Source organism: Strix uralensis, chromosome 14 (genome assembly GCF_047716275.1).
Source record: "Strix uralensis isolate ZFMK-TIS-50842 chromosome 14, bStrUra1, whole genome shotgun sequence".
Taxonomy (NCBI): Eukaryota; Metazoa; Chordata; class Aves; order Strigiformes; family Strigidae; genus Strix; species Strix uralensis.
The window spans coordinates 12,086,411-12,101,537 of record NC_133985.1 but is presented as its reverse complement, the minus strand read 5'-3'; the positions used below and the strand labels follow the sequence as shown (position 1 = coordinate 12,101,537).

The window sequence follows — 15,127 nt, the reverse complement described above, 5'->3', positions numbered from 1 at the left end:
TTTGAGTACAACTAGTAAGTGCTCACATAGTACTGGCTAAGTACTAAAAAAACCCACCCAAAACTGATCTGTAAGGAGCACATGCATCCTGACAGTCTATGGAAGCACAGTGCTGTACCGAGAGGCAGCTGAGCGCTAAAGGACAGCAGGTACGTGATACATGAAGTGATGTAACGTGTCCATTCAGACAGCAACAGCCTCCGAAACCCCAGTGCACAGAGGGGAGGCAGTGCACAGAGGGGTGCAGGACTGCAGGCACAGCCATTAAAAGCTGCTCTTTAGTGCAGGGAAACATCAGGCCCAAAGGCAGCAAGTATCACAATACGATGAATAGTTACAACTCAATAGGGAAGAAAGAGTTTTGCTGGAATTATGAATTTGTGTTTGGACTGGGGTGGGGTGAACAGCAGAGGTGAAGCACGCTTTCCTCTATCACTGCTGTTGGCTTTGGGTTTTTTTGGTTTGTGGTTGTTTGGGGTTTCTTTTTTTATGGTTTTCTGTTGAACATTTCACCCAAAGGGGGAAAAAAAAAAGCTCTATTCATGGCAAGAACATTTCAATAATTTTACCTACTTTCCCCAGCATTTAAGTTAAATACTCACATCCCCACTTTTCATGATCTCAAGTGTTACACACAGTAAATGTGACAGTTCTGCTTGCACACAAAGAGCCAGCACTGCAAGACTGCTCACTGAAAAAGCATGCTGCGAGCTACAGGAGCTGTATTTTAAGACACAGAGAAGTTGACTGCTTCTGAGCACAAAGCCACTGCTTAACAGAGAGGCCCTTTTATCGTTCAAACAGCATTAAAGAAGTTAAATGCAATATACTGGTAACTATGCCACAGTGGATTAAGTGTCCATCCTGAAATTTAAAAACTCCACTTAACCCCAGACAGATTCCAATTAATATTAACTCCTTTAAGGACAAGTTCAGCTCAACACTAACATTTGGTGCAGACCCTAATAAAATACTACACACTCCAACACTTCCTTTTTGATAGCTGAGAAGTATGTAAAACTGTTCTTCATTAAATTTAAATGGACTCATTAATAAAATATTGAGGATGTGCTACTTTAAGACATCAGAAAAAGAAAAAAGTATAAATTGGTGATAACGTTATTTCTATTTTTAAATACATCCCACTGAGGCACCCAAGATAGATGGGAAGTGCTAAGCCCATCCCACAAGCTTGCTTATTTATTTAATACTTCTATGTGCTATTTTTAACTGCAGAAGACAGCAAAAGGCATCCATTAGAAAAATTACATTGGTTAGAGTCTTCCTCACAGAGGTTACACAAGTGAGATATCTGGTTGAATGCAGTGTTAAGAAGAGATGTGTTTTTCCTCCATTTCCTATAGGTTGCTGAAATAAAAAAGCAATTTTATTTTTGCAGCATCAGCTAGGCCAGAATCTGTATCTGCAAACCTCTATCAGTCCTTACTCCCCAGTCCCCTCTTCCCACTCCACCACTTCCCACAACGTTTAATTTTGTAAGTAATACACGGTTTGAATGCATACACAACATGCTTACCACACAGGGACAGTTAAAATGTAGATGTATGGGTTTGGGTTTTTTAAGCCTCAGTTGTGCACATAGAAAATGAATGAGGAAATGCCATAGTCTCATAGTATTGCATCATTTTGCAGAAAACCTCTTCCTTCGGGAAAGGAAAAAATTAGCTTAAAATTTTCCATTTTTTCAATAGAGTTGGTAAGCTCCCATTCTTGTCTGTCCCATCACAAATACAAGTTTTCATGTACAAAAAAGCCAGAGCTACAGTCTTAGTAAATAGTACAATCTAAGTAAATAGCTTGATTTCTACATGTCATCTTCCTAGATGGTTGCTTTCTTTAGGGAAATACAGTGTTTTAATGCACAGCATGAGCAGTAAATTTGCCCTTCTCCTCCCATTTGAAGAAACAAAGCCTAAACTCCCAGGAGGCACTCCAGCACCCCGAGCAGTTTCTAGCAGGGTTTCTGGTGGACCAGAAGACAAAATTGCACGTAGACATTTAGATGTTATTTCAGGAGGCTCTGCAATCATTTTGATTCTCATCCTAATTTTGTTACAGAAGACACAGCCTGAACTGGATGTGTATTTGCTGCCTGGCCAGATAAACAGCTACAGAGAAAAAAAATGGTACAAAAGATGAACTTTAGAGGTGACGCAGGTCCCCTGCCATGCTCCAGGTTCCCGTGCAGAGCCCAGGGCAGGGTGGGAGGTCAGACCAAGCCGTGCAGGGCATGGCACTGCTCAGCAGTTACAAAGGCAAATCTAGATAGTGGTGTAAGTCAGGTAAGCACAGGACTAGACAGTTGATACATATGCAGCAGCTGGATTTCTTAAAAGCTATTTTCCCTCCTTTTTAAATTTTGCACAAAACAAGTTTTTTCGTAAACAAGAGCATGGAGGGTTTTTATGTCACTCAGAACAAGGACAGTTTGTTTGTTCTACCTGCCTGGAGAAAAGCTCAGTTTGCTGAGAACAAGCGTTACTGAGCCCATAAATGGAAGGCTTTTATTCATAATCTATTCATACATGGCACTAATAATGCTTGATGACTAAGAAATACTTGGATTTCTAAAAGAAGTAGCTTTCTCCGTAGTGCAAAGGTCACACTGCACCGAGAACCGTGCAAGCAGATTATACGAGTGTCACCAGCAGAAAGTTAAATAAAAAAGCAAGTAACACAATTCTGTGGGTACAAAAATCACTACTAAACTCAAGAACCTGGATAAATATTCAAAATATTCTCTGTATTTGGAATCCAGCCTCAAGCCAGGCCTGGCTTGGGCAACAGAGCCTCTAATTCAAGTTTGATTCCTCACTTATTTCTGAAATATTCTGAATATTCTGCATGTGGGCCTTAGAAAGCAGACTACAGTCTGCCAGTAGTAGGCAGGCCCCCAAGCAAATTGTCTGCTGAAAAGCCAAATTTAAGAGTTCACATACTTCTTCCCCCTTAAGTATTACATTCAATGACATTAAACGGCTAATTTCCAGGGCACAGCATCCATCCTACATTCCTCAGGCTGCCCAAAGAGAAGAAATGAGAGTTATTTGCCCAGTTTCAGATTTTTGCTTGCAACCAAAAACCACTGGGACTTAAAGCCTGAAACACACTTACGAAGTCTAAGCTTAATAAGCAGTTATTCAAGAAACTAAGAAACACTATTTTCAAAATTTGGGAGTGTTGAAACTATACATCACACATCCTCTCTTCTTATAAACAAGGAACATGGACACACAAGCGACTCCATCTCAGAACCCGAAGACAGACTTAAAACTTCCAGGCAGGCTTAAATTGTTTAAACTTTCCCATTTGAATAAAATCCTCCTCCGCATTTACAAGTTGTTATGCCACTCTAACGAGAGGAAGCAGAGACCTAACATGTCAAACAGCTTCTTTGCATGACTTGATGCCATATATTTAACATTTCCCCTGGAACTGCTGTTGATGTGTACACTTGTGCAACATTTAAACTGCATACATAATCTGATGCCATCAAAATAGCTCATTACCAGGGCCTTGTCAATTTCCATAATCATATTATACAAATAATATCCCTCTCACTGCAAAAGCATGCTCGTGATTCAAATTTTCATTTACTAAAATAATTATGTTTCCATCAGTCACTGTGTATGGTCACAAGCAGACTCGGACTCTCGCTGCAAAGAGTGAACATTGACACACTAAGAGACAAATCTTTAGGCTAAGCTAAAGTCTGATCTGGAGAGCAACTCATGTAAGTAGTAAGAGGCCACAGTGGAAGGTAATCTATATTTGTTAAACTTATACCACATATAACACTGAGTTTTTCTGACCACTGCTACTTTTATTTTCACAACTAAGCAAAACAATGCAGGGACCACCTTAGGTCTGCAAATACTCAATCTCTGAGATATTATTTCCATTTATCTGAACGGTGACTTAAAACGACCAGTAACTTCAGTTACCAGTTTTACCAGACCCCTCTCACCTATACAATTCCCTACAGCTCACAAGCTGCCTAAATGCCCAGTTTCTTCTGGGACATTTTCAGCAATGTAGATGTTTTGGAAGGACAAAACCCCAGCAACTGTATCAATTCAGAAGGAGACTATTCTGTTGTTTTCTGGACACAGAATAAATACAATATGCTATTTAAAATACTGTATTGATACATAAAATCAAGAAGCCCGGGAGGTAATTTAGGATTTCCAGATTCTGACCAGTTTTATGAACTAGTGCAAGGAAGGAAACATGGTAAGACAAACACAGGCCGAAAAGAGGTCTTCTCATATGAGTTCCAAGCTAGACAACTTGACTCCTTCCTCTCTCTTTTGAAAATCACATTAGCTTATAGTAGGGAAAATATTTTTCTCTCTCCAATAGATTGGGCCTAGAATGTATACAGACCTTCAACAGGTGTGTCAAAGAGGAGACCTGAGAACTCCTTGGCATTGGCAGGTTCTGGAAATAATTGACAAATTCCTCTTTAAAACTACAGCTACTACAGAAACTATTTCCATATGCATAACCATCCTTGACAAAAACTCCCTCATTATCAGTCAAACCAGCAAAACACAAACCTCCTTGAAAACAAACAACAATCTGGAGGACCACAATAGCCTGCCCATGAATTATGGAAAAGCCAGGTTGTGTTGCAGCACTGGAAGTTTCCACCTCGAAGCAACATTTCAGAGACCGACTGCTCAACAGCAGTGGGGAAAACAACACATTAAGCCAGAATTACTAGTAATGTTTCACACTTTTGTGTGGGAAAAGACAGACAGATCCCCAAATCCACCCCTTCCAAACTAGATACATCATCAACTGTGACTTCTTAAGGAACCTTAGGTCCTAAACACCAATAAAATAAAAGAAAAAAAAGGCAGTATGATAGTCAATCTCATGAAGACTAGTTACCCTGGAAAGCAATGTATGTGATCTTCCAAATCATCAATTTTTCTCCTCCCAGGAGACCCTAGTCAGCACATATATAGTGTCTTTTATTTGGTGCAAGCCTCTTCACGCCCCTTCTGGAACAGAGGACACTAAGCAGAGCCTAACCAAAACACATGCCTGCTTCAGTTTTGTGCTTTTTGTTATGGGTTGGTGGGTGATTTTTTTTTTTGGGGGGGGGTTGGGATTTTTGTTGGGGTTTTTTTGGTGAGGTTTTTTTTGTTTGTTTTTAATTTAATCCTGATTGTTTCAGGTTACTGAAGCTACAAATCCATTCAATTACTTTTCTTTTTTTTTTTAAACAGACAACTTGATCTGTATTTCTATTAGGAATAAAGGGAAGTGATTAATTCCAGAAGTGTGGAGTGAGGGAGAACAGAGCTTGGAAAAAAAAAAAAAACCAACCAAAAAACCAGAATTCAGAACAACAGAGTGAAGGGGAAAGCACCTGAAATAAGTGCTTACGTTTATCTCACACAAGATCTTACAGCAGATTGCCAGCACTAAGTTTTTGGCAAAGTTTTTCAAACTCTTCAGAAAAGAAACTTTAAAAAAGCCAACAATTCAAGCACTAAAGAAACTCGTATGATTGGGAGAGGAAAAAAAAAAATCTACTCCCTTAAAAAGAGAGGCTGGAAAAAACCTTAAGAAAATTGTGCCTTCGAGCATCCAGGTGTTTCAAGAGATTACAGAAAGTCACAAGTGTTGCCTAGAAAGATCAGAGACTTAAAACTGTGCATTACACCATGTACCAGATTATACATTCAAATTTAGGTAACTACAGAAAGGTAGCTTTTCTTGGTCCCTCTACATACTAACATGATTTTGCTTTGAAACACCAAAGAGAAAGATGTGCATACTGAAATACAGGTGTTTTAAACTATTGCATACACGTCTAAATTGATTTTCAGGTTAAAAACTCATTTGCCTTAACCTACTGTTAACACTTCTCACAGGCCACATCCATCGTAGATGAACCTACCATGTGGTAGTGTTATGTTTGCACCATCAATGATTGCTTGTGCCAGTTCATGATCATTGCTCTCGAAAGCATGAGCAGCAGCCTTGAGGGCATCCCAAATCTCCTTGCGACCTTCAAAAGCTGGTGCTGTGTCCCAAAACTCGTCCCTCTTACTGCGCAACTGTCCGTCAGTCATGGGGTAATCACTTTTCCATTTCGGTTTCTCTTTTTTCAAGGGCTGATTACGACCAAGAGCAACTGTAGAAGAGAAAGAGGAAAGGAAATTAAAAAAACGTAACAGCACAAAATTACTGAAGTGCCCTTTGGTTATTCTGTTTAGGATCTACTGAGCTGAAGTTTACTTTGGGGCAATCCTGATACTTTTTTTCCATCTCCTTCAAGGCAGCACCTCCCTTCCCCTGGGCTCCAAGTTTTACCTCTTACCAAAATTGAGGGGCTGCTTCCTGCTTGCTGATTTTACCTGCACCCCTGAGCACTGCACAACTGCTCCCCAAGCTCCCCCATAACACTGCATCCCTCTGCCTGTGCCCTGGGCGCCTGGCTGGGAGACTCACACCCAACACAGACATCTTCCAAAGGCTGTAGCAGTGGTACAGCAAGACGCCTGTTACCCCAACACCAGGGTGCAGCGAGACCACACTGCATCTAGTTATCCACTCTACACTGCTAGCAACACTCTCTGCTCAACAAACATGATACTCTGTTAATACAAAAGTTTTACGAGGCTAAAGATTTATTTTTTTTGCATCATCTCCTTTTAAACAGTTTTAATTCAGAGTAAGTATGTGTAGAAAGGGAAATAAGATGCACAAAGGCTAGAACTGTCAGAGACAGAAATCCCTAAAGAATAATCCAGGAATCCATCAAGCTTTAAAAAGGGGTTACCTCATTCACAATAAACACAAAAGCATTTGTTTCATTTTAACTACAGCTATTTTTGTGTAATAGCCAGTTAAGATAATCACACAGGTATAATGTTGTGGATTAAAACTACCTGCTCACTTTAAATTATAGCATTGCTAAAACCGTGCTAACCCCTTCTCCTCCATTTGTGTGAGGGGGTTATTTCAACTTCCAGTGGAAGGAAAAGCAAAAAGAAAGGAACAAACTTCAGTGCACACCAGGAAAAATTTCTCCCTACGAGAGTTAACACCCCATTTCCTTCAGCCCCCTCCTGGCAGCCACTGCAATGGGACCCTGAGAGGATGAGAGCAGCGACAAACCACAAAACCAGTTCTCACCACAGCTCAGTACCGCAAAACCCTGAATACATACTTTAAACGTCTCCAGAGGAAATGAAGTGTCCTTCAAAAGTTAAACTAAATTTAAGTGTGTTTGCAGCTGAAAATAAGCAGCCCCTCCATGGGACAGGTCATAGAAACTGGGTGATGAATACTGAAGGCTTTTGCAAAACAGGTAAGCTACACAGGACTGAAGTCAATTAGGGATCCCATCACACATGATGCTGGAGAGCCATGCTCTCCTATCAGTCAATTAGGGATCCCATCACACATGATGCTGGAGAGCCATGCTCTCCTACGCTCTCCATGAAGAGCCCGTGCCGCCCCAAGTGAGCGGAGAAACCTCAGCTGCCGTCAGTCCAGGGAAGCATGAAGAGAGGCAGTCTGTCACCCCACACCCATGTTACCAAGGCTGAAATCTCTTACAAGAATGAGACACCACAGCTGCTGTGATATCAAAGCCTGCGGAGCAAAGCTGCTGCTTATCAGGTGCTCCTGGCTAGTCTGCAAGGATGGCAGAGAACCAGGACAAACATTTAGTATTCTGTATCCCATGTACATCCTTAGAGATAATAAGAAACATTTCCTTTCTCCAGACCCTCTTATTTTTCTGACAGAAAGTTGACAATAGCTGACAAAAAACCTTGTATTGCTCCTCAATCTTAGTATAGCATTCAGTTTACAAAGGAGAAATAGTGTAATGTCTAAATATTCTTCATAGTTCTTAGTCTAGACTTACACTGTATCCCTACAGTTAACTACAAACCATATTTATGGCAAAGAGCATGTGTGGGGATAAGGGACATGACTAAGAATAAATGTCCATATATCAGAAATACTTATTTCAGGTAAGCTGTAACATTTTGCAAGAAACAGTATTTAATTCAAATATTCCCTCTTCTTCCTTGAATTTTTCTCTGCCACAGATGCACTCAGCTGTTTTGAAAACAGCACTCAACACCAAACGTTGGGTCTCAGGGTTGACCATCACTGCCTGGTGTGGCAGCAGACATTTCAACTTTACACAGGTTTTAAGGAGACCAAAACACATACACAAGGTTACACCTCATGCCCTTATACAATCTGACTTTATATGACCAAAGAACTACCTACTTCAATTCATAACTCAGAATGACATTCACATTTAAGAAGCTGAGACTTAAGTCATTGAAAATAGGATATTTGAAAGAACTCCTGATGGTAAGGTGACACTGCCAACTATGTGAAGGCATGAGCCTTCTTCAGATTAAAAATACCATAGTAGAGGATATATTTGCATGGAAACAAAGTCAGATCATAAAAAAGTAGCAAACGACAATTGCATGGCACACATGCAATGACTCCAGCTGTTATTCTGTATCCCATGCAGAAACTAATGATAATAAACTTCTGAATCCTTTCAAGTGACCACAAACGTTTATTGCTTTTTGTTTCCATGGACTGCTTCCATGAGATCGCTTCCATTTGCTTTTCAAAGAAGTGCTGACCATTTAACAGATTTCAGAACAGCAAACCCAAGTGTTTACAAAACACCAAGTTTCCTGGCAAAGCACAGCCTTTACTAGTCCAAGTCTCAGCTGAGCACACGCAAACTGGGAGCAGATGATGGTCCAGCCTAGAACAATGGTGAAGGAGGCAGCCCAGACAAGATGGACTGCATGCATTAAGCAGTATATTATGAAACTGTAAAAACATGGTAAAACACTTAAACAAGGAATTGCTTCCTTATTAAGTCTCAGCAGTCAGAGCATGAAAATTTCAGACAGACTGACTGAACAGGACACTGTAAGAAATTCGGGTCAGTGGGCATCTTTTCTTCCCTTCTACTTCGGCTAACATCTGTTTGCCTGTACATTCAATGAATGCTAGTTTATCCCACAGGGCCCTCTCCTCCTCCCCAAATATTAATTATGAAAGTGGGTTAAAGGCACTTCCCCGCAGTCCCCGAGCATAGTGGCGTTTCCTGCACACAGCCCTGCCTGCCTGCTATCCAGCACCATCACAGAAACTGCCATTTCTCTCCCTCACTTCCCCCTTCGCCCAAGACAGCATCCAAATATATTGCTCTTCACTAGGCAAGAATAGCAGGGGAGAGACTAAAGAGACGGAGATCCTAACAGTCTTAAATAACTTCTCCCTGGAGATACAATCCTTTCTACACAGACAGCAGTGATGATAAACCCAGCGATAAATTCTTTTTTTCAAGTTGGAAGGAAGGATGGTGGAAAGTGACTCTACAAATACCTCAAAAGCCAAATGCACTCTAACAAGCCATCCATCCCAGCACTAAGCCTTTAAACACAACTTGGCTTCACAAGCCAGTATTTAAAAAGGTCTTTAGCGTGTTTACCATTTATTAGAAGTGCTTCAAGAATCCCTTAAAAGCTTTATGCCCCCACGAAGAAGTATTCATCTCTCTCTAGCTGTGTAGATAGATGGAGCAGAAGGGACACAAGAAACTTAAGACGTTTAAAAAACTTAATGTGTGGAAAGGCCCCAATCTCCCACTTTCCACCTCATGTTTTAGATACTAGAGAAAAACATTGCTACATGAATTTCTACAGTCAAAGTTTTGGACCACATCAAAAGATTTTTCCCTTTTCTGTAATAAGGCTGACAAAGATTAGTCAGAATAGACAATGAAACAAACATCAGCAGTCTGAAACATTTTGTCAGGTATTTACAGTGTCAGTTTTCTATTCCTCGCTTTGGAAGTAAACTAGACCTCAAAAGAAAATGTTGACTTCAGTTAAGACCATGCACATCAGAGGCACAACCAACTTGCAAGATCTGGAAAAAAAGTAACACGCACATTAATTTTTCATCTTGCATCACTTCAACATAAGAAATTATTAATATCCTGCTTGAAAATATGAATAGTTTTATAAATGCCAAAAAGGCATGTTCTCTCTGAAGCAATATTGAAAGTTGCCCATCTCAATAGATGGCAATGGTTGATATTTTTGGCAAGAGATTTAGTCACAATGAAATTTGAAGCCCATTAACAGTCTACTTTTCAGGAAGGAAAAGATCGGCACATTAGTGACACTTCAAAATAATTTAGGCTGGTTTTGCTCCAATAGATCACAGGTATTCAGGTGGTGCTGTGCATCCCAAAGAGGGGTAAGAAGTTGCTGACAACCTCTGGGACCTTGCCTAAGAGCAGCCTTTCTCAGCGAGAAGCAACTATACGGGCCATTATGTGGCCTTACAAAGGCTTTTCCTAGGCTGGTCAGAGGGGTTACTGTGAAGAGATTACAGATGGGTCTTTACCCTCCTGGATACTGGACCTGTTCTAGCCAGAGTTGCCTTAAAGATGCCACCTGTGCTGTTTCTCTCCCTTCCAGTCCAAATTACACCTCCTATTTGCGTGGTACGCAGAACACAAACTCCAAACATCATTTCTAGGACTTGCTAAAGTCCATTCAGGTTAACAGCATCAGAAGCAATAGCTAAAAAAGTAAGAAGTCCTGATAATTACTAGCTGCATAATGAACTTCCTAGGGGTCAGCACGCTTAAGAGAAGAAATCCAAACCTATCTAGTTAGGCACTCTAGAATACAGCACAAGGCCGGAACAGGAGAGGGAACAAGAATGGAGTGCACTGGAGAAGCAGGCGAGGAGAGAGACAAGTCTCATCTGAACTCAGCATCCACCCATCTGGCATGTCTGCCACACAGGTGTCCCCAAACACGTGAAATCCAAGCACTACTCAAGACCCCTTCCCTAGTGAAGCATCCCTTATTAGACTGTTTAATAACTCAAAGTGACCTAAAAATAGTGACAGACAAGCAGTTGGCTGTTTCTGTCCCGTTAGTAGCATTTAGCAGTGTGTAATGTTTTCCCTTCACAGGTAGAGGAGCACCCTGGGATCCTCAAGGTAACTAACATCCCCCCCCCCACTAACCTTAGCTCCTGGCAAACTATAAAGTCTTATTTTTCAGAAGGAAAGATGTATTTCTCCAGTCCTTGCAGACTATTTTATAACCTGAATTATGAAGGTTTGTTTCCCTTTCCCACAGCTTCCCAAAGCAATGGAATCAGTAAGGTTATCTACACCTCTTTTGAGTGAGTTTATGCAGATAAATCCAGATATTTAAATCAGTTTCTTAACAGAATGTCAAAAAATGTCTATGTAGAACTTTTTTTAACAGCTGTTGTGTTTGTTATGTCGCTATCACTGTGGATCACAGTCTTGCTCTCTCCTCCAAAGCGGACCAGATGAGTAGGAGCAGCTGGTAACGGAAGAGTCTCGTACTAAAAGCCAACATCAAGCTAAAGCATTCACAATTGCTAATTTATACATCCATGAACTGTAGCACTCGATAATCAAATTGGATAATATTTCTGCCCCAAAGGGCTTACTGTCAAATCAAATCATGCAAAAACAAGAGCTGAATGAGACAGCAGGCAGCTTATAGCCTCTGAAGGACAGGTGGACCTCTGCTTCAACTGTGAATCAGATTTTCCTCCTTCCCAGCTACTGACCATGCAGGCAACCCTGTAAGAGAGGCCACAGGATTTGGTCCCGTGTTACAGCCCAGAGTTAACTCCAGCAACTGAGCTAAAACTTAAGCATTTGGGGAAATGTCTCCTTTTCTGTCAGTCAGCCTTACATGAACTTTTCCCTCCCACCCCGTTTCTTCAAGTATCTTTCACCTATTTCTTAAAATAATGCTAGGAATAAAATTTGGCCTGTCAAGTTCATGCAAGCACCCCACAGTGAATTTGTTCCTTTTCCTTTGAAACGGAAGCATATATTGCTTATAGCATTAGTCTTTAGCTGCTCTTGTAAGAGGCAGGAGAAACTGTCTCAATTTGGCCGATGCGTGTGTCGGAAAAGACTCCATGCACACAGAACCCAGAAGGGGACATTTAGACTGGACATGCTCCATCTTAGGACTGGAGGCCCAAAGCTGTTATCTCCATGCATCCACCAGCAGCTGTGTGTCGATGCTGCAAGAACAGGGCCTTTTCCATGCTTCCACATCTCTGCAGACATTATGAAGACCGACACACAACAAGAAACAAGCACTGGGGAGGGCTGGCATGGAGGGACCCTCAACCTGTGGAGCACAAGTTATAAGCAGATACAGGCAAGCGTTAAAAGATAACATCAAAGCGTTGAAATGACACTATCAGTGTCATCAAAGTGTTGAAATGGCAGTATCAGGAGAATCTGGCAAGACCTGGTAATATTTTCTTTTTTTCTTTGTTTTGTTTAGGAAAATATCTAAAAGATGAAGACAACTGTTAAAGTGCTGAGAGATGAAGAAGATTTTCAATGAACTGTGAGGAAAGGAGCAGAAGCGCCCAACAGAAGTGCTGAAGGAAGGACAGAAAGTCACCAGAACAGTCTATCTGAATGGGAAAGATGAGACAGATGTTCAGAAATGGATCTCATTCAAAAAGATGGGATTTGATGACTGCCAAGCTCCATGGGAGGAGGACAGAAATGATAACCTGTCAAGGAAACAACACAGACTAAGACTTGCAGAGGCCGAGGCCAGCCAGGAGAACATGGCACGCAGGTACTGTTCGGTCTGCTTCAACTGTAGAAATGCACAACTTCAACAGCGGAAGCTATATCCTCCCAGGGACACACAATTTGAGAAATAGCAATGGGTAACTTTTTGAAGACACTCAGGAGAAGCTAACTAAATATTATACAGATTGAACTAATCATCAAAAAGATCTTCTTTACAAAATTGCTTCCCTGTTGAGGATCAGTTGCTAATAAAAGATTTTTCCAAGACAAATGAAATGCAAAGTAACAGTTTATTGCCCATAAAATTTCTTTTAGTAATAGTCCCAACAATTTCCCTCCCCACAACTGGCGAGCAGTACTGTACTTTATCAAATGAGTCTCATTTTAAATCTATTTTGCACCAATTTCCTCATAAGGTATCTCGTAATTTGGTATCAATATCTAAATACAGTTAATCCTAATAGTTTTCTTTGCACCATTCTCTAGTGTAATCCTTTCAGTAGTCGAATTAAAATACTGTTTGGAGGAAGAGTCAGTACAAAGGAGAGGTGCAGGAAAACAGTGAAACTGGACAGGGGGCAGGAGATTTATTGCCTCTAAGAATTAGACAATTTGAATTATATTAAGTAGCATAGGCTTACACAATTAAATTACATTAAATAGCACAGGCTTACACAACAACAGGAAAATGGCATAATCTTATCTGTTTATTGCTAGTTTTCAGCACTTTTATTTCTTAAGGTTACATTCTTGCAAGGCAAGAACAGTATTTTGGAAAGGAAGTGTCCCCGGCCAGTAGTAAAAGACTTTTAGCCTTACAAATGAAATATTTCAGTGAACAATTAAAGTTTTTCTAACAAGGAGATGAAGTAGCCCCAAGATTTCATATGAAAATGAAAGGAAATACCTATTAGTACAGTTCTGAGAGTACTCAGAGCAGCGTAACGTTTCTGGGGACCCTGTGGGACTGAGACAGACATGAGTTTTCCAAGTGCTGTGTGTAGATGGATAGATAGATATAAAGACAATGCTTGAAACTAAGTTAAGTTATAGGCTTTTTCATGAAGAGAGACTGGGGAGGGTGAAACGAGCACTACAAGACAAACTACATTTCCTGCTAGAAATTCAAGTTATGTCTTTAAACAGATGTGTAACAAAACACCAGGCTACAGACTCAAACCCATGTTATAAAAGTAAGCAGACCAGTTAATTTTGAGCCAGGCAGGAAGCAAACTTGTGGAGTCTTTCAGAGCAGCAAACCTAGGAAAGATCAATCTGTGCACAAGGAGTAAATCCACCAACCAGCTCCAGGGGCTATTTCCCCTTTCTCCTACCTGAAAGGGGGTGAAGGGAGGAAGAAAAAAAGAAAAGAAATCAGATGGAGAAGGGGAAGAACTAGCAGGCGACAGCAGGCTGAGCACCACCACTCAAAGCCAGGCTCGCACTCCTGCGTGAGCCACCTGCCAGGCCTGACATTTGCTGGTGCTAAATGATGTATGTGGCCTTCTGGGGAAAGGGGGTGTCATCAATCACTTGTGCCTCCCCTACACTCAAAGCCAACCAGGCAAACAGCACTGTGCCCCCAAGATGCTGCTCACCTGTGCTGCTGTTAGTGATGTCGCAAAACATTGCTCAAAGCAGGAGGAAGGAATGCGCCTTCCCCATTTCTCCAGGAGTCTCTTCAACTCTTACCCAACATCTTCCTCCAAAAGGAGTTAATTGCGCAGAAGAAACTATAGTGAATGAAATGCAAGTTACACTGATTAAATGCAGGCAGCTTTGGACAAGTCATACATGCACAAAGCTTCCCTGCCTCTCTGCATACACAAAGCACTAAATCTTCACTGCGTCAATCCAAAGGCTTCACAGCATGAGATATAAAACACATGAGAGGATGAGGGTGCATGAATGTGCTGGGCAAAAATTGATTCTGATTACCAGCTATTTCACTGTATTTTCCATCTCTCCCATAATTTTCGACAGGAACTGCAGAAGAAATCAAGAGAGCTTGGTATTTGCAGGCAGTTCATCACTCATCACCCCTCACATTTCAAAGAAGCCAGCAGTATTGCAGCAAAAAATAAAAGCTTCAAACTTTTGAGATCTGCTCCCTGATGGTATACCAGATCCAAACATCCCACCTCATCCCAACACACACAGGATCTATTCAGATTACCGACAGCCTTGATACGTGCTTTGCGTTGGGACAAACTGTGATAACATAGGTCGCCTTTCACAGAAATTTAAACCATATCAGTATATTTTGTCTAATGTGAGGTGCAATTCACAGCTGAGAGCCAGTTGGCAAGAGGTGAACTTCAGCCTCCTGTCTGTTCATACAGGTTTTACAAGGACAATTCCTCTCCTCCCAGAGCTGCAAGAGCAGGATGGCAAACCCTCACGGTTACAAACACTCTGGATAAGTGGTGTCAGATAGAGCAATAATGCAAACAAAGCCACTGT

At 41.1% G+C, this 15,127-nt stretch overlaps 1 protein-coding gene across 5 annotated transcripts in view; it reads right to left on the bottom strand.

Annotated features, from left to right (window-relative positions):
* UBTD2 (ubiquitin domain containing 2) overlaps positions 1-15,127 on the bottom strand; it is a 60,751-nt gene that overhangs the window by 24,783 nt on the left and 20,841 nt on the right. For all 5 annotated transcript variants that reach the window (XR_012630855.1, XR_012630856.1, XM_074883784.1 and 2 more), the window contains one exon: positions 5,936-6,172. Coding sequence is in view for 3 of the 5 variants with exons in the window: in XM_074883784.1 (XP_074739885.1) it covers positions 5,936-6,172 (237 nt within the window). In the remaining 2 variants the exon portion in view is untranslated. The remainder of the gene's footprint in view (positions 1-5,935; positions 6,173-15,127) is intronic.